General features: G+C 37.1%; 1 protein-coding gene across 48 annotated transcripts in view; it reads left to right on the top strand.

The window, feature by feature from the left end:
* The window catches only part of PTK2 (protein tyrosine kinase 2), a 357,319-nt gene that overhangs the window by 134,420 nt on the left and 205,051 nt on the right, over window positions 1-17,848 (top strand). For all 48 annotated transcript variants that reach the window (XR_013397442.1, XR_013397443.1, XM_077944113.1 and 45 more), the window contains one exon: window positions 4,070-4,157. Coding sequence is in view for 46 of the 48 variants with exons in the window: in XM_077944113.1 (XP_077800239.1) it covers window positions 4,070-4,157 (88 nt within the window). In the remaining 2 variants the exon portion in view is untranslated. The remainder of the gene's footprint in view (window positions 1-4,069; window positions 4,158-17,848) is intronic.

Here is a 17,848-nt window from a genome sequence, read left to right as displayed (position 1 = left end):
TTCACCCACTAATCTTAGCATTCATTGATGATTCTGTCTTGCAGTGATTATTACTATAATTGTTGCTAAATGATAAATTTCTCTTTCCATTCTTCCCTTTTTTAAAAAAAATTGGAAGTCTATTGTAAGAACAGACTGTTCACACCACAGTTTTTTTTATGAGGGCATCTGTGTTGTGTGAAGTTAATGCTTTGTTTACTTCACTAAAGACAGACTAGCTAGCTAACCCTTCTCAGTATCAGGACTATCATATTCTTAATCTAACTCAGCTTTTCAAAAACATACTGTCTTCCTCCTTATCCTCAGTTGGTTACTTTTGGGTGTCTTAGTGCTCATATTTGGTGGTAAGACTGAGGAAGCTAGATGACAATGGCATGAATAAGAACATACTGCCTAAGAGTAGGAACAGAAGAATGATTTTATTTAGGGCATAGTATTTAGCTGCTGTTGGGAATCCATGGAGAGGCATATAGCAGAGAAGTGGAAGTATGTGTCAGGATGCAACTAGACTCTTAAAATGGCAAACAGACGTGTAAAGAAAATGATGAGTTTTGTGTAAGAGAGTAGAGTAGGGATGTCAGCTCTAGTGGGGCACGAGAACATGGTGTCAGACATTGCAGTTTAAGGACTGAGGAAAGTTTCAGTAGGGTTTTGTGTGAAATTTGCTAGACTGTAGTGTGTTGAAGCAGGGAACAAAGTTCTTTTTAACTTTCATTTTAGGTTCAAGGGTACATGGGCAGATTTGTTACATAGGTAAACTGCATGTCACAGGGGTTTGGTTTACAGATTATTTCATCAACCAGGTATTTTTTCTGATCCTCTCCCTCCTCCCCATCTACCACTCTTGTTAGTCCCCAGTGTCTTATTTCCTGCTTTATGTGGATGTGTTCTTGTCGTTTAGCTCCCATCAAAATTCTTAACATGATCTAAAGGCCTTGTCTAACTTCACATAAGCAGGCTTGAGTTAAGTTCCTTTCTGTTTTTAAGACATAGGTGCCTTCTCCTCGTTTCATTGTGCCTTTAAATATTCATGTTCTTGCTGGAGAGGAATCCCATGCCTACCTCTAAATAGCTGTGGGATCTAGGGAAGATTATGTAATTCCCTAAAATTGTCTTGCCAATCTGTGAGCATAAGGTGAATATTAACCTGCTATTATTTCTCACCCAGAATCTTGCTGTCTCCTCCTAGTCTCCCTACTTCTTCCTTTGGTCCCCATTGTCTGTTCTGCATGGTATATACCCTAATCATGAAAAATGAAAATCCTGTGATGTCACTTCTCTGTGCACAGCATGCCCTTGACTTCCTTTCTCATTGAGAAAGAACCCTGCTATCATGACTTGTAAGGGTCTGTGTGAAGCTTCATTTCTACTCACTGCCCTCATGCAGGCTGTCCCAGCTACACTTGTCTTCCCAAGCATCCTCCAGCAGCAGGGCCTTTACATAGTCTGTTCCACCTGATTAGAACACTTTTTCTCTGCACATAACTGTATAACGCCCTTCCTCATCTCCTTTGTTTAGATCTTTGCTCAGATATCATATCAGAGTGTCCATCATTGACTATCCTTTATAAAAAAATACTTAATCATTTGTTATTCCCCTTACTTTGATATTTTTTATGACGTTGACTGCCATCTCACATATATTTGTGTATTTGCTGTCTGACTTCTGCCACAAAAATGCAGACTTTTTGAGACCTAGCACTTTGCCTGTTATTCACTGTTGAATTTCCAGCACCTCCAACTCTATGTGAGACATGATCTGTGCTGGAATAAACAGTTATCGAGTTATTACTAATGATAAACCTTAGAAACCATTTATTATGATATGCCAGTGACTGTTCTGGGTGTTTTGTGTCTACTGACTCATTTACTTGTAACATCCTTATAAGGAAATTGAGGCGCAGAGAAGTGATAGCTGACAGTGAATAAGTGACATGGCCCCCCGTAGGTGATCTTTATCTAGAGCCTATGTTCCTTGTGCTTCTCTAAAAAGAAATCTTCTGTGTGAAATGCTTATCACAATTCCTGTCATACCCTAAATATTCAGAAAATGTTAGTTGATAATCATCAGCAGCATCAGAATGCTGGATTTGGAGCCAGGCTGCCCATTGTTTCATTTTGAACCTCAGTTTCCTTGTCTTTAATATGGGAACTTCCCGCCACCAAAAAAATAAATAAAATGGGAGCCTCCTTGGACCTGTTTGAATCAATGACTGATAACCCTGGAACTAATAATTTTTTGCTGAGCATTTTTTTAGTCTGCAGAATGCGAATAATTATACCTTTCTTCTCTGATTATTAAATTGATTAAGAGAAATAGTGCACAGGCCAGATGTGGTGGCTCACACGCTTGTCATCCCAGCACTTTGGGAGGCTGAGGCAGGTGGATTTGTTGAACGCAGGTGTTCAAGACCAGCCTGGGCAACATGGCAAAACCCCAGCTCTACAAAAAATACAAAAATTAGCCAGGCATGGTGGCATGTGCATGTAGCCCCAGCTACTCAGGAGGTTGAGGTGGGAGGATCACTTGAGCCCGGGGAGGCAGAGGTTGCAGTGAGCTGAGATTGTGCCACTGCACTGCAGCCTGGTCAACAGAGCCAGACCCTGTCTCAAAAAAAGAGAGAGAAATAGTGCACATAAAGTAGTTATGTGCCTGGTAAATCCTAAGTTGAAAATAAATGAAATCTGTTATACTTGTATAATAACCCAGTGTAGAATATCTACAGTAAGTTATTGAACTCTTTCTGAGAGTAAAAGTGAAATGGAACCGAATTGTTTGGCAATTTTGTATTTTAATAAAGTGGACATTTATAAGTCTTAGCAGAACTTGTATATGTGTAGCAAACTTTGCTTCCTCAAAAGATTGCATTGAAGTTTTGTTGAGTGGTTAAAAAAACAATACCATTAAGCTACAGAATGGGAGAGGATATTCACTGTGTCTAACAAAGGCCTCAAATCTAAAATATATAAAGAACACCTGCAAATCAATAGGAGGTAAAGGCTTCAAATCTAGACTATATAAAGAACACTTACAAATCAGTAGGTGGTGAAGGAGAAAAGGTAGGCCATTTAGTAGGAAAACAAGGACAAAAACTTGAACATGGCCAAGGGTGGAGGCTCACGCCTGTAATCCCAGCACTTTGGGAGGCCAAGGTGGAAGGATCCCTTGAGACCAGGAGTTCAAGACCAGCCTGGGCAGAAAAAATAAAAAACTCAACAGGTACTTCACAAAAGGGGATATTCAAAATGACCAAAAAGTATGTGAAAATACTCACTTTCATTACTTTTACCAAAGAAATGCCAATTAAAATCACCATGTACTATTACAGTATGCCAATCAGAGTGAGTAAAACAAAAAAGTTAGAAAATGCCAAGTGGAGAAAAGGATATAGAGGAACTGGAACATCCCCATGGTGTTGGTGGAAGTTTGACTTGTTACAAACTCTTTGGCATGCTGTTTGATAATATCTGCTAAAGCTAATGGATGTATTTGTTATCCAGTGCTCCTAGGTATATATGCAACCGAATTGTGTACATATGTTTGCCAGAAGACATTTAGAGTGTTCATATGGGTAGAGCCACACATACACATAAAGAGAGAATGAGAAAGATAAAGAGCATTCTGGTGATGTTGGTTTGTTTTATCCATTCTTAAAGCTTAGCTTTCTGAGCAAGTAAGAGTACATACTGTGCAATCCACTGGTAAAAATTTAGACATGGGAAGTCGTGGAAGATGTTAGAAGTCAGGGCAGTTCTTCCCCTGAGCAGTGGTGGAGAATGACCCATGGGGTTGGAAGGACTTCTGGGCCTTAAGAGGCCTCTTAAGGCCCAGAAGTCCTGTGCTCTGTTTCCTTGAATCACTGAGCTGTAGCACATCTATGATACGTGCTCTTTTTTCGTGCTAAAATGTTTAAAAATTACATTTAAAGATTAATTGATTATAGCGTATATTTAAAATCATCTTTCAGAGTAATTAGGAATGCTATACTCAAAATAATATTGTAATTGTAGACTATAAATTGAGAAAATGACTAATTTCTAATTGTTCTGTTTTGTGAATTATTTTTAGATATGAATTGAGAATTCGTTATTTGCCAAAAGGATTTCTAAACCAGTTTACTGAAGATAAGCCAACTTTGAATTTCTTCTATCAACAGGTATTAGAGGCTGCTTTAATATACTTTTTTGTTTGTTTCTTTGAATCCTATTTATTACGTATTTTTATTTTCAAATTTGATTAAAGCTAACATTTGGAGGAATAGAAATTTGTTGCTGAATGGCAATAAGAATATTTTAACTAGTATGGATTTATTAATTTTTTTGTTCTTTGTGAGCTTTTGTATACTTGAGTAAATCTTAAAAGATAACTTCTATTATATGGAGACAGTAAGTCTACAATCATTTCTTGAGCTTTAAATACTATTATTATGCCTGAATATCAACAAATTTGTCATAGGTAGAGATTGTTGCAGAGCCGACTATACCCATATAAAATTGATTTGCTTTGCTTTTTACCCCGTAAGGCATCAGATAGACAATAAATATATGTAAGGTAAAAGGCCAAAAATGTTAATAAACGTCAAAAAGACATTTGTACATATAATTTTGTCATTAAATGTACTTGGTAATTTTTTTTGCTTTAATAAAAATATTTATTAACTAACTATTCCGGACCTGAAATGCAGAAATAAATCGCATAATCCACACCTTTAAATTCTTCTGTCTAGTGGAGGATTCCTGTAAACAGTGACTTTATGTTTGATCCTTTGCTGTTAGTAAGCACGAATGATGTGACTGTGCATAGAAGAGTCTGCTGACCTAGTATAGATTTGGTATTGAGATGGCTCCACTGAAAAGCATCATTTGAGTAGTCTCCGACTTTGTAGAATAAAGAAGAGTTGTGTTTTCTAGACAAGAACACGGAGGGGAGAGAGAGAATGTGGTGCAGTCTTAGCTAAAATAGTTCATAACATTTTGGTGAGAGAGGGACCACAAACATCGTGTAAACAGGGGTTTAGGTTTTCTCCTGCAGATATTGGGAGCCATTTAAAAACCTTAGTTAGTGAATGCCTTAACCAGAGTTGTTTTTGAGACCACTGTGATTAGATGGCAGTATCAGGGATATATTAAATTTTTAAAGGATTGCAAGCATGTTTAGAGGCTCTTCAATCATTCTGGCAAGAAATTAGATAAAAGTGAAAGTATATTATAATACGCAAATTTAGTGGATGGATTTGATAGGACCCAGAGATTGAACTAAAACAGGATGTGAAAATAAGGAAGAAAAAGGCTTATTATGTAAGTCTAGGCACTTACTGCCGTGAAAGAGCAATGGTGAATTAGATTCAAAAGAAGGAGGTAAGAAGGTAAGTTGTTCTATATTTTTCTGTGTGAGGTAATGATAGGTGTTACCACTTAAAAGGTTCAAGCTGAGAGAGTAGAAGCTAAGGAAGTTTCCAGCTGTTTGCAGGGTTGTGTCTGTTTTCATCTTGTCTGTGAAGAAGTCGTCACATAGGAGATAGGTTGGGGACTGCTGCTTTACCTAACACCTTTTTGGCACCTGCGACCAGTTTTGAGGACAGTTTTTCTACAGACCAGAGCCACAGGGTGTTGGGGGTTGGAGTGTAGGGGGATGGAGTGTAGGGGAATGATTTTGGGATGAAACTGTTCGACCTCAGATCATCAGGCATTAGGTTCTCATAAGGAATGCGCAACCTAGATCCCTCGCATGTGCAGTTCACAACAGGGTTTGTGCTCCTGTGAAAATCTAATGCCACTGCTGATCTGACAGGAGGCAGAGCTCAGGCGGTAATGCTTGCTTGCCCACAGCTCACCTCCTGCTGTGTGGCCTGGTTCCTAATAAGCTACTAACTGGTACTGATCCATGGCCCAGGGTTTGGGGACCCCTGAGGTAAGGGATTGGTGACAAGTTTTGAAGGTTTACGATAATACAGAGTTGAATAAGAGAGGAATTTAAGTTGGTAAAATGGGAAGATTAAGAAGGCATTTTCAGATTCCAGCTGAGCTTATTGGAAGCCTACTCATTGCAAAAATAATGTTCAGCTTACAGACTGGTTCTGATGTACTGTTACATCTCATCCTTTAGCAGTCTGTTGAACTTCATATTTTGCCTAAGGAGATAATGAGAGTTTAAATAACTCTCATTTATTTAGCATTTTTCTTTTGGTATGTGATCTGTGTCACTATTGGTATTATTTCTTGGAAAAAAATTGTACCCACCAAGGACATACATGGGTACTTTAGTAACACTGATTTCTGGAATGCATAATACAGGACTAAGTGACTCCTTTTTATAATTTCTAGGCTAACCTAAAAGTCTGCAACTTTTTTGTTCCTTGTTCACACTGTTACTAGGTTGTCCTACTTTTTCTTTGTTGGAAGACTTTCCTATATGATAAAGTGAGTACTGCACATACCAGTGTATCCCAGATTTTATTTTACTAATAGGATATATCTTATGGTAGTCTATAGAATTCAGTTCAGCGGTTTTTATAAAACCCAAGAGAAAGCTAAGTGTAATGAACCTTTTAAAAATTCAGTCTGTCCTTGATACTGCCATCCAGTCAGAGTGGTCTAAAAAAAATTCTGATCAAGACATTCACTAAGTATAGTTAAGTGTTAATGAAATTTTGCTTAAAGGAATATGCAGTCATGTGCTTGTTCTGTGTATAATAGCTCTGTGATTTTAGGTACCTCTGAGTCTCTTTCTGCTTAATTGTTTTATATGTTAAAATATAGAAATGGAATAACTATCCTATAGGACTATTATGTTCATTAAATGAGATAAAATTGTCTGCCATATAATTGCCCAGCGACATTTTGAATTTCAGTCTGTAGACAGTAGCAGACTTAGAGGATTCAGCATTTGCCATTTGCATGTCACCATACAAGTGTGAGCTGCACATTATGGGATGGTACATAGCTTTCCTTTTTCCTTCCTATGTGTACTCTGTAGAACCTTTCAGCTCCTCCACCCCACTCTTTGCTGTCATTCATTTCTACAGTTTCTCTTTTTGTCTTTTTAATTTTTAAAAATCTGTTATCGAGTACATTTTAATATGTTTTTAAATTTTATTTTATTTTTATAGAGACAGCGTCTTGCTCTGTTGCCCAGTCTGGAGTGCAGTGGCATGATTATACCTCACTGCAGCCTTGAACTTCTGGGCTCAAGCAATCCCCCTGCCTCAGCCTCCTGAGTAGTTGGGACTATAGGTGCATGCCATGATGCCTTGCTAATTTTTAAAAAATTTTTTGTAGAGATGGGAGTATTGCTATGTTACCCAAGCTGGTCTCAAATTCCTGTCCTCAAGCAGTCCTTCTGCCCTGGCCTCCCAAAGTGCTGGGAGTACAGGCATGAGCCACCATGCTTGGCATGGCACATTTTTAGAAAGTTCAAAAAATACTTCTAAAACATTACTTAAATTTTCTGTATTCTAATAATCACTTTCATTTTGTGTATCCTTTTATAATAGTTTATCAAGTACATAAATTTTAAAAGAAAGTATAGTCATGGTCACTTTCCTTTCCCATTGGTGTCTGGCAATGTCGTCGTTTTTCCATGCCAGTGTTTCAGGCTCAAGTAATGGTAATTGGAGGGAGTTAAAGGTGGTACCAAAATCATAAAAAGGGAAGGGAGGAAGAAAGAAAATACTATGATTGACTGGGTGCGGTGGCCCACGCAAGACCCTGTCTCAGCAACAACAACAAAATACTATGATTTGTCAAAATTAATGAATTGGCAGTATACCAAAAGCCTTGAATATGTTCATGCCCTCCAGTTTGTTGGGTGACCCTATTGACTGCCATCTTTACTGTAAGTGAAAAACAGTTGAAACCTTGGCAGTTTCCTATGATTGGACCTAATAATTCTACTTTTATGAATTTATTCAAAAGAAATAGTAAGATTTACACATGTATGCGTACATATACAAGGATGCTTATAGGCATATTACAGTAACAAGAAAGAAATTAGAGGTGTTGCAGATGTCTTTCAACAGGTTAAATGTACTGAGTTTCAAATTTATGTATCCCTCATTAACAGGGAGGTACAACTGTTCATAGATGTGGAAGGTATTAACAGCATTAAATGCTGTTGTTTAAAACAGGCCATGTGTATAACATGTATAATTTTCATTTGTGTGGAAAAAAAGCATATTTTTAAGTTTTACCCTGATCTGGCAAGAAAGTTCTGAATATAGTATGAGTTTTTATTGCTGGTTTGGTAAGTAATTAAATATTTGACTTCTGGTAAAGCCTCAATGCAGAATCTGCCCTACCACATGCTTGGCAATTCCAGAACTATTATGAGTGACCCATATATTGTCCTACACAGGCAGCACCAAACTTGGGAAAGGGTTTAATTCCAAAGTTACAAAATCAGTTTGGAATCCAGAGTTTTCTGCTATTTAAACACACGTGCAAATGGGGCGCAGATAAATCAGTAATTGTCCTCATCAGCTTTCTATAGCCAGAGTATATTTATCTGAGAATGCAGCTGAAACATTATGTAAGTATTGTGTGTAAGAACCTTCACTGAAGTATGAGATAAATTAATCACTTTATAATGGTCTCAAAATGTGATGATATGCATTCTCTGACCTTTAAAGTCTTTAATATTTGATGCAAACATTTAAGATGGTTACATATGTACATAACATACTTCCACTGAATTCTAGGCTAAATCAATGCTTTTTTGGGGGCTCAGAATTTGATGATATTGATACTTTTTAATTCTGTAGATTCTATAATATCTAATATATATATATATATATTCTTTTTATAAGGTGTGATAATTGGTGATATAGTGAATACCCGTGACCCTACTGCTCAGATGAAAAGAACATCCTGATACTTCCCTGTCCCATGTTCCTGTAGCCCACCTCACTGTACACACTGCCCTTTCACTCCACTCAGGGTACTGTTACCCTGAATTTTGTTTTTATCCTTCCCATGCTTGCTTTTGTTTGCCAGTTGTCATGCTTTTACAACATGTTTTTATTCTTCAGTTCTACCCTTAAGGTAAAAGCTGACCTTAAGTTCTCCCATACACTTCTGTATTCCTGTCATTACTTGAGTATCTTTTGTTTTGTTTTGTTTCCTAGCTCATGTAAGCATTCAAGAAGATTAAAAAAAATTAATTTGTTCAGCATTTTTAGTTGCTTTCAGCTAGGAGGTTGGTCAGGACATTCAGTATACCTTGTTGGTATAAATGGAAAAGTGATCATCCATGGATTTAATAATTTATCTCTTTAGCTCATTTTGAAAATAATTTTGCATTGTAGTTAGAGACTGTGGCTCATTTGATACTAATTGTTTAAGTTCTGTATGGACTTGTTTCATCATCTTACACATATTTAGATATTGTTAAGGTTCCAGTTTTGCTTGAGTGGAATGTGTCTTCTCTAATTGTTTGGCACAGGCTCAATAAATAGCCATTCAAGATTATAAATTGTGCTGTTTAGATCTATCTTTCTAATATTCTTTTTTTTTCCCTGCTTGAAAAATAGTATTGCTGGGTACACAAATCAGGGTAGGCATTTTCTGTCAGCATTTTGATGGTTATTTCCTACTGTCTTTAATTGTTTATTTGCTGTTGAGAACTCAGCTCTCATTTTGTCTTTCTGTGTAGGTGACCTGTCTTTTCTCTCTGGATGGCTTGAAGATCCTTATTTCTCTTTGGTTTTTGCAGCTTCATTACAAACGAGTCGTGGATTTTCTTTCTTTTTTTTTTTTTCTTTTTTTATTTTTCTTCCCTTGCTTGATCTGTGTCATGCTACCTGTACCTCTAGGGTCGTTTTCATCAATTCTGGAAATGTCTTAGATGTTGTCTATTCCGATATGACCTTTTCTCAGTTTTTGTTGTTTCTTCTGGGATTTTGGTTTAGATCTATGTTAGAACTCCTCAGTCTCTCCATGTGTGTTAGCTGCTTGTTCATGTTTTTAATTTCTTGTCTTTCTAAAGGATACATAATTCAGATCAGTCTAGTCTGTCAGATTACCAGCTTTCCTCAACCGTGACCAGTTTTGTGTTTGGTGCATTTATTGATTTTTTTGCTTATGATTAAAAAAATTTTTTTAAATTGCCAGGCCACTTTGTATGGCCCTTATTATTTGCTAATCTCTCTGCCTTTTATTAATATTTCTTTTACCATTCCATATATAATGAATGTCTATTCTGAATATGAATTATAGCATTTGAAGTCCTTGGGCTCTTCACATTTGTTGTTGGTGGCTTTCACAGTGACTTTTTTCCTTGTGTGTGAGTTCTGAACTCTTGTTTTGTTGAACTTCACATGTGGAAATCTTTAGGGCCTAGTTTGGAGATTCTTTCCTCTAAAGGTTTGTATTTGCTTGCTGGGAAACAGAAGTTACTACCAAATGGAGACCCTTTGAGTAGATTTTGAAGATGTCGCCTTACTACATGAATCTTAAGATAAGCTCTCTCACTTTGGGAAAGTAAGGAGCAGTGGTCAGTCCTCAGCCAGCTGAGAGTCCACTGTTCCCATATCTTACAGCCCATGGCTTCTACCAGGATCTTAGCTTGTATTTATTCCTATTTCATCACTCTGCCCCATTTTCCTTTACCTTCTTGTGACCTCAGTAATGTAAGAATAATTGTTATAATGCATCCAGAATCTGATCCTGGTTTATATAGCAGGTCCCTTTAGCAATGCTGTTGGAATCCTAAGTCATTGAATTGTTATGATGCTTAATGGCCTTATCACACTTGGATTCATACAAAGGCCCCTTGTAGAAGGGAGCTTGGAGATTCAAGGAGCTGATAAAAAGCCAGTGTGGCTGGAGGGCAGGGTAACAGATGAGACAGTAAGGGGTGGCTTGAGATGCCCTTTTCAGTCATCTGACCTTGATAGTGAAGACACTGAGAAGCCAGAGAAAGTTAAGTGCAAAGGGATGACAGAGTTCAGATCCAGGTTGCAAAAAACGTCGTTCTCACTGTTCTGCTAATAGTATATAAGAAGGTAAAGGTTACTATGTGGAGACTTACTGGCGTCAACAAGCTTCATGACTGAGTGTGATCACTCTGATCAATTGCTTACATTTAACTGTGGGGAAATTATTTCTCTGTACCTCAAAGTTTTATTTTTTCTACGACATTGTATTATGAAACTTCAGATGTACTGCTGTGTTAAAAGAATTTTATAATGAACACCAGCATACCAACCACTTAGATTCTACTATTCATGTTTGTTATGTGTCTTTTATCACATAACGGTTTTTATCTCTCCATCCCTTTAGCCATTAATCCATTTTAAATTTTCGTACATTTCGAAGTAAGTTTCAAGTGTCAGCACACTTCAACATAAGTATCATTAACCTAGAATTCAGTATTCAATTACGGTTTTTGTTTTGATTTATACACAGTTAAATACATAAATATTAAGTATACATTTACTGAGTTTTCACAGATACATTCACCAGAATAATCTGAATCCCTATGGAATGTAGAATATGACCATCACCCCGGAAAGTTTCCCACTGACCCTTCCCAGTCATTCCTTGCCCGCAGTCATGGGAAGCAACCATTGCTCTTCTGTTTTTCCCACCGTAGTTTAGTTTTGCCTGTTTTAGAATTTCTTATAAACAGATTTTATAGTGCACATTCTTTTATGTGAAGTTTGTTTTCTCATGATGTTTTTGAGATTTCAGTAATTTTTTTATTGTTGAGTAGTATTCTATTATGTAAGTATATTGTAATGTATTTATCCATTCTTCTGTTGATGAACATCTGGACTGTTTCCCTTTTTTTTTTTTTTAAACTATTAATGAGATGACTAGGAACATTCTTTGGCAAGCATTTTTGTGAACATGGGCTGGGACTTTAATGTTAGATGAAATTTGTATCTACCCTTTGATCCTTCACGGTTGTATGATTTTATATTCCCTCCAGTAATGTATGAGAGTTCTGGTTGCTCTACATTCTATCCCGCGTTTGATGTTGTCAGTGTTTTGTTTTAGCCTTTTGACTGGGTGGGTATGTGGTTGAATCATGTGGTGATTTTATATTCACTTCTCTGAGTACCAGCTAATCGTTGTTTGTGTTGTTTATTCTTCCATGTGCATATTGAATGTTAGTAGGTCTCCTTTTTTGAAAATATGGTTAAACCTTTTTGCCCAATTTGTATTGTTAAATTGTGCACTTTTTCTTCCCAATTTTTTTAAAATTGTGGTAGAACACGTACTTAACCATCATAAAATTTTCCATCTTAACCATTTTTAAGTGTGCAGTTCAGCGGTGCTACATACATTCATAATGTAGCACAACCATCCCCACCATCCTTCTCTGTAACTCTTTTCATTTTATAAAACTGAAAGTCTATAGACAATATTTCCCCATTTGCCCTCCTTGCAGCCCCTAGCAACCACCATTCTACTTTCTGTCTCTATGATTTTAAAATGTAGGACTTTTCATATGCCTTGGATACTAGCCCTTTGTCACAATGTTATGTTTTGCTAATATTTTCTCTGAGTCTGTAGCTTGTCTGTTCATTTTCTTAACTGATCTTAGGTTTTCTTTTTTTGTTTTTTTGAGACAAAGTCTTGCTCTGTTGCCCAGTCTGGCGTGCAGTGGTGCGATCTCCACTCACTGCAACCTCTGCCTCACGGGTTCAGTGATTCTCCTGCCTCAGCCTCCTGAGTAGCTGGGACTTCAGGCGCCCACCACCATGTCTGGCTAATTTTTTGTATTTTTCGTAGAGACAGGGTTTCACCATGTTGGCCAGGATGGTCTTGATCTCCTGACCTCATGATTTCACCCACCTTGGCCTCCCAAAGTGCTGGGATTACAGGTGTGAGCCTCCGCACCCGGCCCTTTTTTTTTTTTTTTTTAAAGTCTGGAAAATGGGCAGAGGGGATTGTTGTGAATCTTCAGTGAAACAGCATATCAAAGCACTTAGAAATGTCTGGCACATACTGAACACACTCCTTAGTGTTCTCTGTTTTAATTTCTATGCAGATGAATCAATATTTTTAATGGGGCCAGACACGGTGGCTCATGCCTGTAATCTTAGCCCTTTGGGAAGCTGAGGCTGAAGAACCACTTGTGCTTGAGTTTGGGCTGCAGTGAGCCATGGTTGTGCCACTGTACTCCAGCCTGGGTGACAGAGCAAGACTCAGTTTCTAAAAATACATATATTTAATACATACATATATGTATATATTTGGTTTAGCCAGGGCAGAAATAAAATTATTATGTTTAAATTATTTCTACCACCACTCCTATCCCATGAAAAGAAGAGAGGGAGGGAAATAGATAGATTACAATAAAATACCCTAATTTTATTATTTCTCTTTCTGAAAATTCATCCAAGTCCATTTTGGGAGGGGTCATGAGGAAAACACTGACAAGTGTTTGAGTGTTATATTACTGGTTGGACATAATTATTAAGGATGCACATAGTTGCATTAAAAGATGGCCTAAATGTGACTACCAATGTGGAAATTTCAATGACTCACTAAATACTTTGACCTATTTGTGAATATTCTGAAATATAGTAATCAGCATGCTCTAAAAATAAACTAGAATCTTGTTATTAACACTATTCACTGTAGAGCAGGAATTTATAAAAATGAGTTTGACAATAAAGCTAATGACTCATGAGAAAGCAGGAAAAGTTTGTTTTACCCTGGAATCAAATTTTTTCTTTGCCATATAACATTTATTTTTTCTCTCTCAACTTTGATTTGTTAAAGTTATAAGTATTTCATTGGCAACTTTTTGCAAATGGCGGTGGCTGTTAGTTTGAAGACCAGTGTCCATGTTTAGTCAAGAAGTCATATTAGTCTGCATTGAGGATGCTGAACTTGTATAGAAATCTTTTAGCACTGTTGAAACGTTCAGCTCTTCAGATGCCTGAGCTTGATGTGAGTTTGTCATTGTTTACACCTACCGGACTTAAGACTTAGAATGAATATGTCCACCCATTAGCTTTTAAATGACATTAAATAATCAGTGGTTTCCTTGACAAAAGGAGTTTCAGTAGGAAGTTGAAGAGAATACTGAGTCTAGAACTGCAACTTAACTCTATAATATAGAATCTAAACTTAACTATAGAATCTTGTGAGGTGCCGGGGCGTACTTACTTCTTATTGGTCAACTTCCTTTTATTTTTATTCCAGTTTTCTTTTTTATTTTTACAAGTTTTCAGATAATTGTATCATTAGAAATTGACTTCCTTCTCTCTATTTTCTTGGCCTTAAAACTGTCAGTTAAGAAACATTTTGAAATTGCAGGTCTAAGAGGGAAATCTTAGTTTAAGCCTTAGTTAAGCCTGGCATTCTCAGGATGGGAATTATCAGCTGTCCTTTTCCAGACAAGCTAAAATGTAATATAGGTCTAACTCTCTTATTAGAAGGTTTATTTTCTGTACTTTGAAGATTTAATTGTGTACATTTCTTCTCCCCTTTTCACTCTTGTGTATTTTTGGTAATTGAAGGAGAAGCACTCATGGTTAATAAAGAGTGTAACATTCATACACACGTGTGTTTATTGTGGCACTATTCACAATAGCAAAGACTTGGAACCAACCCGGATGTTCATTAGTGATAGACTGGATTGAGAAAATGTGGCACATATACACCATGGAATACTATGCAACCATAAAAAAGGACGAGTTCATGTCCTTTGTGAAACTGGAAACCATCATCCTGAGCAAACTATCGCAAGGACAGAAAACCAAACTCCGCATGTTCTCACTCATAGGTGGGAATTGAACAGTGAGAACACTTGGACACAGGAAGGGGAACATCACACACTGGGCCTGTCATGGGATGGGGGGAGGGGGGAGGGATAGCATTAGGAGATATACCTAATGTAAATGATGAGTTAATGGGTGCAACACACCAAAATGGCAGATGTATACATATGTAACAAACCTGCACGTTGTGCACATGTACCCTAGAACTTAAAGTATAATAATAATTTTTAAAAAGTGTGACGTCATATGCAAAAGTTTGCCAAGCAGAGACTCTGGCCTGAACTTGAGTGTTTAAGGTGTGTGTTGGAGGTCAGTCTCATAGGCATACAACCGCCTACGTGACTGACCTCATTTATTCACATTCCAGACCCTAGAGAGAAAACAGGTGTTTACCATCAAAACTGTGTGCATAAATTATCTGGTTCAAATTGGTGGCCAGTTTTTTCACCAGTTGGTGGTCAAATTTTGGCTGTCTTCAGGTATGCAAAAGTGCTCTTATCAGACAGAACATTTCAGGGGTTTAGTTTTTAAGAGACTAAGGTCCAGTCCTGAAAATATACCTTTCTTGGGAATAAACAGGATTTGAGCATCCCAGACCTGCCGCTGAGTTAACATTTTCCTGCGTAATTTGCCTTTTCTTTCCTGGAATTAAGTTACTTCTGCTCAGTCTTCAGCTCTTAATTTAAATGGTGCTTTCCGTGTAAAGCACCATTTACTTGTGCATAGTACCCGTACATTTCTCATATAACATAATACACATTTAAAAATACAAAATTTGTTTTATTGAGGTATAATTTGCATACAATAAAATAATCAATTTAAGTATGCAGTTTAGTAAGTTTTGACATTTGTATACAGTCCGGTAATTACCACTTCAGTCATGATCTAATCCAATATAGGAATAAGGAAATTGATATTGGCAGAATACTGTTAACTAGACCGCAAACCTAATTTAGATTTCACTGATGTTTACACACACTCAAATGTGTGTGTTTGTGTGTAATTCTGTGCGGTTTCATCACAGGTGCAAATGTATGTAATCATCATAATCAAAATGCAGAACTATCCTGTGAACACAAAATCCCTGTTGCGTTATTAGTCACATGCTATCCCATCCCTAACTCTAGCAACCACTGATCTGTTGTTTATACATTATACTTAACTGTTGTTAATCTGTGGTACCTACCAACAGGGTGTGCATTCAGTGAGAGCAAATAAGAAGTCTGTCTTCTTCACCACTGTATCCACAACACAGTAGGGCATGGGTTTTAGGTACTCAATTTATTATCTTCAGTAATTTAATATTGAAAATTGACTTTTAATCCTAATGCCCTGATATTCCAAACTTTTAGATGAGATTTGTTAGAAGATGTCATGAAAAAAGTCCAAGAAATAAAGGAAATTTTTGAAGTTTGAGAAATCAGATTGTATTTGTGCATGTGCTCCCACCCAAGTACACATGGGCACACACACACTCAACATCAAATTTTCTTTTAAAAGATTGCTGTGCAATTGGATTCTTCATTTACTACTTTTTTTTTTTTTTTTTTGAGATAAGGTCTCACTCTGTCGCCCATACTGGAGAGCAGTGGCACGATCTCGGCTCACTGCAACCTCTGCCTCCTGGGTTCAAACGATTCTCCTTCCTCAGCCTCCTGTGTAGCTAGGTCTAAAGGTGCACACCACCATGCCTGCCTAATTTTTGTATTTGTAGTAGAGAGATGGTTTCACCATGTTAACCAGCCTGGTCTCGAACTCCTAAACTCAGGTGATCCACCTGCCTTGGCCTCCCAAAGTACTGGGATTGTAGGTGTGAGCCATCATGCCTGGCCCCTTCATTTACTTCTGATAAAATTTGGGGTTACTTAACCATTATAAATGGACAACAAAGAGAGATAATGGAAACACTTGTTATCATATAACTTTATGGTCTATCCTCAATAGAACATTCAAAGTAATTATTTTTAAATTAAAATTTACCATTACCTTTGTGTAAGTTCCATGTATGTTTTATTCACTACAATATCCTGGCACATGATAGTCATTTTGTAAACATTTGATAAATTAATGAATGCATAACTGTTAAATACTATGTTAAATGACATTGAATTGTTTAAACGTATATAACTCATTAAGATAGCATAATTGTTCATTTGTATCTTTTTATAGCTTAGGTATGAAAGAAGAAAAATTAAATTAGGATTAATTTGGAGCTGCCATTGAGTTCCATCTGTATATAAAATACTTCACCGAATCTGACAAAAACTCAAGTCAACTAGGCTCTGAGAGTAAAATTACTTGCTTTTGTTCACCCAGCTAGTAAGTAAGCCTAGTCAGTTTTACCTTTGTCTGCCCTCTGCCCTGTCCTCTTTCGGTGCTACCAAGGAATTCTGAGTCCAATTGATAAATTTGTGTAGCTGTTAGAATATTCAAAAGAGACCAAAATAAGACAAAATCTCATGTGGTAGCCAAAGCATTGAGTTGACATATGCAATACATTATGGAATAATTTAGCATCAATATTTTCTATTAGAAAATGTGAACAGTTTTTATGTTAAAACCTGTGCTTCATTCTATTACAGAGTGAGATGAAGGAACTCCTTAATACACATACAATACTTGCACAAAGAAAGAAGTCCAAATCCATCCTAGTTTTTTTTTTTCTTCTTTTTCTTTTTTGATGCGATCTAGGCTCACTGCAAGCTCCGCCTCCCGGGTTCACACCATTCTCCAGCCTCAGCCTCCTGAGTAGCTGGGAGGCGCCTGTCACCAGGCCCAGCTAATAAATATATATATATATATATATATATATATATATATATATATTTTTTTTTTTTTTTTTTTAAAGTAGAGACGTGATTTCACTGTGTTAGCCAGGGTGGTCTCGATCTCCTGACCTCATGATCCGCCCACCTCATCCTCCCAAAATACTAGGATTACAGGCGTGAGCCACTGCGCCTGGCCCATCCTAGTTTTTTTTTTGTTTGTTTTTTTTTTTGAGACAAAGTCTTGCTCTTGGCCCTCAGGCTGGAGTGCAGTGGCACGATCTCAGCTCACTGCAACCTCTGCCTCCTGGGTTCAAGTGATTCTCCTGCCGTAGCCTCCCGAGTAGC

The sequence above is a fragment of the Macaca mulatta genome, chromosome 8, assembly GCF_049350105.2.
Source record: "Macaca mulatta isolate MMU2019108-1 chromosome 8, T2T-MMU8v2.0, whole genome shotgun sequence".
NCBI classification, from domain to species: Eukaryota; Metazoa; Chordata; class Mammalia; order Primates; family Cercopithecidae; genus Macaca; species Macaca mulatta.
Note: the sequence above shows the minus strand (reverse complement) of the source record. Positions and strands in the feature narration are given on the sequence as shown.